At 41.5% G+C, this 10,414-nt stretch overlaps 1 protein-coding gene across 2 annotated transcripts; it reads right to left on the reverse strand.

Annotated features, from left to right (window-relative positions):
• Positions 1 to 134: 134 nt before the first annotated feature.
• On the reverse strand, positions 135 to 5,232 carry cnrip1b (cannabinoid receptor interacting protein 1b). Of its 2 annotated transcripts, none has more exons than XM_049481769.1 (3): positions 4,832 to 5,232; positions 2,480 to 2,612; positions 135 to 1,684 (listed from the first exon to the last, which is right to left on the reverse strand). In XM_049481769.1, exons 1-3 carry the CDS (start codon positions 5,008 to 5,010, stop codon positions 1,520 to 1,522), a joined length of 477 nt encoding a protein of 158 aa, XP_049337726.1. In that variant the 5' UTR covers positions 5,011 to 5,232; the 3' UTR covers positions 135 to 1,519. The 2 variants fall into 2 exon arrangements, with proteins under 2 accessions (XP_049337726.1, XP_007247402.1); XM_007247340.4 differs by having other exon boundaries at positions 2,468 to 2,612; positions 4,832 to 5,228.
• Between the last annotated feature and the right edge of the window lie 5,182 nt (positions 5,233 to 10,414).

Below are 10,414 nucleotides of genomic sequence, written 5' to 3' on the forward strand. Positions count from 1 at the left end.
AGATTGTGAGTTTAATGTTGCAGTGTTCTGTAGAATGAACAAACAATCAAATAACAAAATAAGTGGAGCATTCATAATTTTTTGGCAAAAAAAACACGCATGACACTTTATATATCAATATACACAACGTTTAATAAGGGCTATTTTACATATTACACAGTTTTGAAAAACACAATATACCTAACAGGAAAACAGTATCCTAATCTCTTATAATCAGTGTACAAGATATTTAAAAATACTCATCTTAAAAAGTAAGGGATGTTAATCTATACTCAAATGTCCATTATACATGTAAACATTTACAGGATTGTCACATATTACATAAAAATTGTAAACACACAGGAAGTAAACCTCGTTTTTTTTCAGCGCTCTGCAGGTTAATCTGATTGATGGCATGTGCCAAGAACACCAGGGGCCTCATGTACTCAAACTTTCTACTAAAATATTGCATATGCACAAAAAAATCCAGATGTGTCAAAATGTACGCAAGCAGAATCCCACACTTACTCTTTTAGTACATAGTAATCAACTTTAAACTGAGCCAATGAGCACATCCCTCTGCCATGCCCCTCCCTTAATTAGGCATATTATACTATGCATTTTAGTATACAGTAGTCTTTAGAATACTTGTATTAAGAAAAAAGGCAAAGAAAAGGAACTTTATCAATTGCATAATTCACATAAGCGAATTCCTTGTTTGTCTAGTCAACCACATGGCATGGGAAGCTAATATACTGAGCTGACATCTGGAAGATCTCGTATGGAATGAAATGATGCGGCTCAAAGAAGACGAGGACATCCCGACCGGTTTGCCAGTTCCCACTGGAATGGACCTGTTACCAGGAACCCAAGCTTCTTCAAGGCACCTCGCTGTCTCACTCTCTAAAACTGGGGCCAACTCAGCGCAAAGTTTGTGTTGAAAATCTGAAACAGCTTCTCATTAGCTAGTCATCATCTTTGAGGAAAAAATTCTAATGGTCAAGGAAAATGCACTCTCGACGAATTCGATCAAGTGCCTCTAACTGACAAAAAAACATTAGAAATGTCCATACGCCTGAAATGAAACTGGCATGGGGGAAAGCACACTCTCACGTTCAAGTCACATTTAGTACATCTGACCATGAGCGTGAAACATGGCCTACGCAATGTTTTTGTACGTACGCAACTTTAGAACATGAGGTCCCTGATTGGCACTTAACTGGAATTTGAGGCGACTCCTCAGAGGTAGAGAATTAGAAACAAGATGGACAAACATGAAAACAACAGTACAGTGGGTAAAGTGCCTGGAGTAAAAATACAACAGTTTATGTTTCCCTTTTTAATTGTCTGAACGGTTATAAACAATTACCAACCTCATAATACAGGACCAGAACACTTTCAGACGGGGCAATGCTTACACAGGAATCATTAGGTTTCATGTTCACGTTATCACTGATATGCGCTGATATGAGTCCAGATAGAGCTGTCTGTCAACAGGTCTCTGGATCCTTTTTTCATCACACAGCCGAAGACCATCTCCTTACAGGAACACCTCTTTATTGATCCACATGAGGGTGCGAGTCTCGTTGGGTTTACACTCGTACTCAATGCTGTTGAAGCTGTTCCCCCACTGGCAGTGATCTCTCTTATTGTAGTTGTAGAATTTCACCTGCCACACCGTCTCAAACAGACCAGCATCACTGAACTGCAGACAGCAAACAAGAAATAAAAACAAACAGTAATGGGTCCCTCAGTGTGGGGTTTTCTTTTCTCTGGTCTGAATCAGTTAACAAGTTTGTTTATTTGGAGTTTTTCCCCCTGGTTTGGTTTGCTTTGATTTTACACAAAGAAAACTGCATTTGGAACAAAATGCGTCACAACAAACCACATGAGCACGTTCTCTTTGCTGATTGGTCAGACCTGTAGGTATAAGGTAAATACAGGAAGTAGGTCCTGTGTTCCAGACCAGCAGGCATATTTGTACAGGGTGAAACTAATTTAACACTGAACACAAAAAATGTGCCGTTTTTCTTTTAAACACAATGTTTTCTGTGGGATGTGCTTTGCAGAAGTTATGCGGCTGTGAGCTACACATTCTGTGTTTAGTGTGAAAACAGCTGAGCATTAAGCGGCAGCAGAGATGCATCAGTTAAAAGCTGTATTTATAATGTGGGTATAAATCAAGTTAAACTGCACCTGAGCGCCCGTTTAGCTAAAATACAAGAAGTATATTTGATAGTTGGGTCAGATTGAGGGCAGATCACATTCTCACCGCATACAGAACCACTCTGGTGTTTGTTTGAAACTAGACTAAGACCTCCTCCTCTTGTGGATATCGGTGCAATTACTGTTTTTACCCCAGCTAAATCAAGCTGCACCAGGAGTGCAAATCAGACAGTGTTGACCGTATTTAACCGGACTGTTGTGCTGGTGTAAAAACAGTCTAAGGCTCTTAACTACAGAGGCTTTGATAAGACGTGCTGCTTACCTGTATGCTGACCTGAACAGGTTGCCTCTCCCCACTTTTGGTGTGGGCCACTCCTTCAGTATCATACATCCCTGAGTACATCACAGACTGGGGGTCTTTAGACTGCTGATCCAGTGGAAACGTTACTCCACCAATGGTCATGGACCTGAAGGTTAAACATGTGAAGGAGGCGACTTAATGAAGATACATGTGAAGAATTATGTAGGCCAGAATATCACAATGATCATTACTAAATCAAGTGTAATCCATATAATTCAGCTCCGACCATTTCTAAAAAAGAGAATTAAAAATATTCAAAATAAAAAAAATCCTTATCTAACTGATGAAATCAGCATTTAGAGTTAAAATTAAATACTGTAACAACAATATTTCATTATTTTGATTCAGTTTTAATCTGTATTAATAAGGGTTGTTTTCCTTGCACCATGATGTACCATGTAGAACTCTCTAGAGCTTCTTCTTCATGTTTCTACACTCAGCAGGGGCTGTGAACTCCACATCACCTGTAGCTTAGTTCTGCATCCAGTTCCTGCATGTTTTTAAATGACTGCTTAACATGGCAATGCTTATGGCATCCATGCTGCAATGTTTATTAAGATGATTGTGAACAGATTTCACTCATTAAGCAAATTAAAATTGTAGTTAAAGCTCATGTGGTGTTTAAATCCGGCTTGGGCTCATAATGGCAGTTTATGGGATGGGTCGGTTGGGCCTGATCTAAGCTCAACTGCACACTGCAGTCAAACAACAACAAAAAATAAAACAAACTGAATTACTGTTGAACAGAGTTTGTGGATTGTCACAGTCAGAGGAGACAGATGATTGTTAGGATCCGTTTTGGTCTTATTTGTATTTTATTTTTTACTTTTATTATTAAACTTTATACTTTCAAATAAAAGTACATATAAAAGGTATCAAATAAAAGGCTATAGCTGATTTCACACTGTACAGTAAGTGTCTTGACGTTCACAGTTGAAGAACGAGTAAAGTAATTCAACTCATCCACCTCTGTGTACCCCTAAACACATGCTGCAGTAGTGTTTTCACGATATTGAAATTATGACTTCCAATTCAATACCTGCCTAAGTATCTCAAACCTAAAACATCAGAAAGGTATGGAATTATAGAAGATTAAACATGGATCTAAACATTATTTGTTGTTTTTATTAATAACAAAGAAGAAAATCTGAAAAGATTAACAATGTGATAGTGTTTATTCTTAATTTCAAGAAAGAACATAATATATTTATGCATGTCTTTAATAGAAATGAGTTGACTTTCTATAAGCTTTGAGCTGTTTAGATTAGAAATTCAAGAAAGGAACATTGAGTCATTGTCACCAGAAAAATAAGGTATTTAAAAGCAGTAAAAAGAGTCTTTTGAACTTTAAGATCTGCTAATATATTGTGAATTATTATGTGCTCTGTGTTGTGTTTGGGCACTGTGAGGAATTTGGGTGGAAATTGTACCAAATATTTTAACATAAAACCTTTTAAAAACACCATTTTCACTTTATAACATTATTAACTGTGAGATGAGTTCATTCTTCTTTCAGTTTCAGAGCTTTATATTGATGTGAATTAATCTAAATCAAATAAAAGCTGTAAACAAGTCTGAGGAAGTTGCTTTGAAAAAAAAACTTTTGTGATTATTATTATTGAGTGTTTTCTACAATGGATTGATCACAGATCTTTCTAGCACTGTCTTTCTAGCAAAGCATATATATTTTATATGTTGACGTGTTGAGGCGTTATTAAAGTGAGAAAACCACAAGGTGTGATTTTTGAATCAAACACAAGATTATTTAGATTATAAAGCCACAGATTGAGATAGGAATAAAATATATAATATAAATTAAATAATACGAAGACATAACATTTTAGGACATAATATAATATAATATAATGAGATCACATATTAGCAGAGTGAGACTACAGAGTAATTTACTTAGGTCACAAAATAAAATGAATGAGGTCACAAAATAATATCATGAGGCCACTAGATAATAATCTCCCAAAGATATAATAATCAGTATATTAAGGCCACACAATAATGTTTTCCTGTAGCTTCGATGTGTATTATGTAGGTATTCGCTGCGGGCACAGAGCAGCGGTGTTATTATTGTATCTGAAAGATGGAGGCAGGGTTTAATCTGCTGTGGATTAAAGGTTACTATATAATCTGTGCTCACTGATTCTCACACAGAGGCAGAAACAGCAGGAACACGCGCTGTTCAGGTTCGGGTCTGTGGTCCTGTACCGCGCAGTAAACGCGGGGTGAACCGCGGGTTCGGGAGTAAAGCGGAACCGTAACGGAACCGCGGATCGCGCTCACTCAGAAATTCTCCAGTATCGCGATACTCACCTCGCCTCCACCGCGCCGGGTTTAATCACAACATCGATCTTGTACTTGGTTCCGGTCAGCAGTTTAATAGTCCGGCTCTGCCCGAACCGCGTCCCGTCCGTCTTAAAGAACACCGGCCCGTTATTGGGGCTTGTTCTGAGAGAAACCCCCACCTTTATCAGCTGCGGGAGAACCGCCATGATCCACACGCGCGCACCACACACACACACACTACACACAAACACACTTACCACACACTACACACACTATATATACACGCGCACACACATACACTATATGAACGCACACACAGGCACACACACACGCTATACACACTATACCATGCGTGTAGTCTGTCTCGCTACACACACACACACGCACACACGTTTCTGCTCTGTGTGTAATCCTGTCTCTACACAGCTGTAATCTCCGAGCTCGTGCTGCAGGTAATGGGATCAGAGAGCGAGTGATTACCTGGTAAAGATCAAATACGGTTTTTGACCGGCAGTAGATCAAACAGCATCACTGGAGTGTCAAATGTGTGCCATTGGCAACCTCTTGTGCACAAGAGATTAATTAATATATATCATAGTCAATAGAGTAGACAAAATAACTTCAATAATTCATGAAATTGTTGACAATTTTTTTTAATAGAGACTTTATTAGCCTTTAGAATTCCATGTGTACAAATGAAAATAATTCTTCTTCTTTAAATACCACCATGCATCCTTATTAATCTTAATCCAACTAGTCCTCTCCCTGATCCTGAACCAACTATTCCTCTCCCTTATCTTGAAAAAAATTATTCCTCTCCCTGATCCTGACTAGGGCTGCCACAAACGATTATTTTTATAGTCGACTAATCACCAATTATTTTTTATGATTAGTCGACTAATCGGATCATACGTTAATTGAATATAAAACACAGTTTATCACAATAGAATGCAGCTGCTATTATACAACCAACATTAGATTTCAGCTATATGCTAACTAAAAATAAAAACAATTAAAATCATAGTTCATTAAACCTTTAATGAAATATGCAGCTTGTTGTAACAGACAATTATTTTACTGTTTAGCATAAAGTGTAAACAACTGTGTAAAATAAGGATAAGGCACTGGCATTTATGAAACATCTCAACCGTGAGGTTGTTTGAACTATTATGAAAAAAAAGTATATTAATAAAAAATGCCTCTCTGTCCAGATATTGTGTACATTACCGTACACAGGGCAGCGGTCTGCACAGATCTGATTGGCAGAGGAGAGCGTTTGGTGATTTTACACCACACATGACTGATCTGTGAGTTTACTGCACCGAAAAGCACTGAAAACAGAAGCCACTGTCAGAATGAAATCCTTCTCTGTAGTTTATCGGTTTGGGACGGCATTTGTGACAACGTCTGGGTCCGGATCCGGATCGCGGTCCGCCTATTAGTGACCTCTGTTTTAAAGCTATCAAGATGAGTAAGTTAAGTACTAAGTTAACGCTCTGTTTACGCTAATTTTAGTAGCTTCTTCGTCATTTAATCAGCCACAACATGCCTCCTTTTCAGGTGCTCGTGCATCGCGGTTGTGCTGCCGAGGAAGGCAAGTTCTTCATTGCAGATATTGCATTGCACGCGTTTCACTTTTATTTTCTTGGTGATCCCACACTTTTGAGTTCTGTAGCGGGGTAGCCATGAAACCAGAGCCTGTCTGTATAATGTCCTGAGATGTCGTCCACTACCTACCCCGGTTTCCACTACTGCGCATGTGCGTCCAGGACAGAAAGGCAGTCGCAGCAGTTTGGAGAGAAAAACAAAGAAAAAAAAAAAAACGACTAATCGACTATTAAATTAGTCGTCGACTATTTTAATAGTCGACATAATCGTGACTAGTCGACTAATCGTGGCAGCCCTAATCCTGACACAACTATTCCTCTCCCTTATCCTAATCCAGCTATTCCTCTCCCTTATCCTGACCCAACTACTCATTTCCCTTAATCTGACCCAACTATTCCTTTCCCTTATCCTGACACAACTATTCCTCTCCTTTAATCTGACACAACTATTCCTCTCCCTTATCCTGACCCAACTACTCATTTCCCTTATCCTGACCTAACTATTCCTATCCCTGATCCTGACACAACTATTTCTCTAAACTTTATTAGCCTTTAGAATCCCATATGTACAAATAAAAATAATTCTTCTTCTTCTTTAAACACCACCATGCATCCTTATTAATCTTAATCCAACTAGTCCTCTCCCTGATCCCGACACAACTATTCCTCTCCCTTATCCCGACAAAACTATTCCTCTTCCTTATCCCGACAAAACTATTCATCTCCCTTAATCTGACCCAACTATTCATCTCCCTTATCCCGACACAACTATTCCTCTCCTTTATCCTGACAAAACTATTCCTCTCCCTTAACCCGGCAAAACTATTCCTCTCCCTTAATCTGACCCAACTATTCCTCTCCCTTATCCTGACCCAACTATTACTCTCCTTTATCCTGACCCAACTATTCATTTCCTTTATTGTGACAAAACTATTCATCTCCCTTATCCCGACACAACTATTCCTCTCCTTTATCCTGACAAAACTATTCCTCTCCCTTATCCCGACAAAACTATTCCTCTCCCTTAATCTGACCCAACTATTCCTCTCCCTTATCCTGACCCAACTATTACTCTCCTTTATCCTGACCCAACTATTCATTTCCTTTATTGTGACAAAACTATTCATCTCCTTTAATCTGACCCAACTCTTCCTCTCCCTTATCCTGGCCCAACTATTTCTCTCCTTTATCCTAAAACAACTAGCAGGCCTGAGTACACGGGCCTGGTAGCGGGCACAGGAACCAGATCTTTTACCGGAGACTTGGGCACGGGAGCCAGCGTGGCGTCAGGCATTGCTGGTGCTGGAGATGGTGGCGTGGTGGTTTAGGCAGTAAGAGCTGGTGACGGGACGACTTAAGGCAGCAGGAGCTGGCAGCGCGATGACTTGGGCAGCAGGAGCTGGCGGTGCGATGACTTGGGCAGCAGGAGCTGGCGGTGCGATGACTTGGGCAGCAGAAGCTGGCTGCACAATCAGCTGGGCAGCAGAGACTGGCAGCATGGCGACTTAGGCAGCAGGAGCTGGAGGTGCAACAGCTTGGGCAGCTGGAGCTGGCGGTGTGACGACTTGGGCAGCAGGAGGTGGCAGCGCACCGGCTTGGGCAGCAGAAGCTGGCAATGCTGCGACTTGTGCGGCAGGACATGCGGCATGGAGACTTGAGCAGCTGGTGCTGTAGATGCAGGTTGCGGTGCAGCTGGAGCTGTGGAGATGGGGACTGGCGCTGCTGGGATTCACAGATGCGGGGAGGGTGGAGCCGCCGGGAGAAGCCGGCCTGGGAGCCGCCGATCCGCATTTAATCCACAACAGACAGATATTGTGTATTCAGAGTTTTGAAAATGTGACTACAGATCAGACAAACCTGTACATGTTGCCAACATTAAAACCATATTACACCTTTTAAATTGTATCCTTATAGCTTGTGCAGTGTTCTAGTGTCACAGCTTAGCCCATGTCTATCTTGTATTTCTCCCTCATTTGGTCCCTTGTGCTCCTGCCCTCTGTTTACCTGTCATGGGTTTCCCAGCCATGTGCTACTGTTGTGTTTTGGTCCTGTCTCCACCCTAGCCCCACCCTGTCATCAGTTATTTGTAACCCCACCCCCTCTTGATTGATCCTCAGGTGTTTCCAGTTTCCTGTTCCCTCCTCCTGTATATAAACCCTCTGTTTCAAGTCTGCCTTGTCCGGTCTTTTGTTGGTTTGTTTGCTGTCTGTGGTCTTGTCAGGTTTGTTATGGGTCTCATGCTGTTTGTTAGGTTCCTGTTTTCAAGTGTATTCCTCTTTTGTTTTGTATTCAGTGTAACTTTGGTTTAACATGTTTGTTTGTTTGTTAGTTTGTTTTAGTTTGTTAATTTAATAAAATATATATCTGCACTTACGTCCACCCTCTTATACGTAACAAAAGACTCAACCTTTTAATATGGACGTAGCAGCTAATCCCTACAGAGGTGGAGAGGATTTGGCAGAGGAGTACTGGACTTTTGTGAGACTAAGAGTACTTGAGTACCTGCACCGTACATCCCTTGTACATGGTCCATCCTCCTGTGATCCAGCAGCACCAGCTGCACCAGCTTCAGCGTCAGCTCCATCAGCACCTGCTGCCTCAGCTTCAGCGTCAGCTCCAGCAGCACCCGCTGCCTCAGCTTCAGCGTCAGGTCCAGCAGCACCCTCTGCCCCAGCTTCAGCGTCAGCTCCAGCAGCACCCACTGCCCCAGCTTTAGTGTCCGCTCCCCAGCTTCAGCCCCTGTTCATGTGCCAGCAGTGCGCGATATTCCTGCTCCTGTGTCTGCAGTGCCTGCCACCCATGTGGTAACCACTGCTTCAGCTCCAGTGCCAGCAGTTCCTGCCGGTTCTTCTCCTGTGTCTACAGTGCCTGCCACCCATGTGGTACCCACTGCTTCAGCTCCAGTGCCAGCGGTGCCCGCCGCTTCTGTGTCTACAGTGCCTGCCACCCATGTGGTACCCACTGCTTCAGCCCCAGAGCCAGCGGTGCCAGCAGCTTCTTCTCCTGTGTCTACAGTGCCTGCCACCCATGTGGTACCCACTGCTTCAGCTCCAGTGCCAGCGGTGCCCGCCGCTTCTGTGTCTACAGTGCCTGCCACCCATGTGGTACCCACTGCTTCAGCTCCAGTGCCAGCGGTGCCCGCCGCTCCTGCTCCTGTGTCTGCAGTGCCTGACGCCCACGTGTTACCCACTGCTTCAGCTCCAGTGCCCGCGGCTCTGGCCGCCTCTGATTCAGAAGTAGCATTGTGTAACTGTATATAAACCTCATCACTACAATTTAAATTTTTGGACCTCTCTGTTCATTGGTTTCTCTTGTTAAGTCATGTGAGAACATTTGAGATGTTTTGAAAACAGTTATGTACATAATTGTTCAACTTATTGGCTTGGGACAGGCTTTTTATTTTGAGCTTATTTTAATGGAGATTGCTTTAAGTGTTCTTCATTATTGTTCATAGTTTCTACATGCAATTTAGTGTGTTTAACAAAATGTATGTTTGCTCTGTTTTACATCACAATGGAACAAAATTGAGAAAAAAAAAGCAAATGGTCAATGTTAAGTTTTGATTTCCAATACAATAAATTATTTTTTACCAAAGAAATTATGACTACATTTTGGGTCTTAAATAATATTTATTGAGATCCTAAAAAGCATTTTTTTATGGTGCAAGAACCCTGCCACTGTGAGGCTCTTAACGGTATAGGACTTATCACTGTGGGAACAGAAATAACGCGCACACCATATGAGCTCTTCTTTGCAGCCAGGACCATACTCTCATTACCCGTTCTGCCCTTTATGTGGAACCATTCACTGTTACCTTTTAACTCCATCACTATCATGGTGTAATTTTACTGCCAATAGTCGAGAGCAAAGTTTTTAAATGCAAGAGCCTATTTCATACTGTGCTAATGGATTTTATTTGTGCGAAGATTTTCACTGCTACAAAGCTACAAAAGTCTCCAGCCAATCAGAAGTGGCAACAGGATTTGACCAGTTAAATAGACCA

This window comes from Astyanax mexicanus, chromosome 7 (genome assembly GCF_023375975.1).
Source record: "Astyanax mexicanus isolate ESR-SI-001 chromosome 7, AstMex3_surface, whole genome shotgun sequence".
NCBI lineage: Eukaryota > Metazoa > Chordata > Actinopteri > Characiformes > Acestrorhamphidae > Astyanax > Astyanax mexicanus.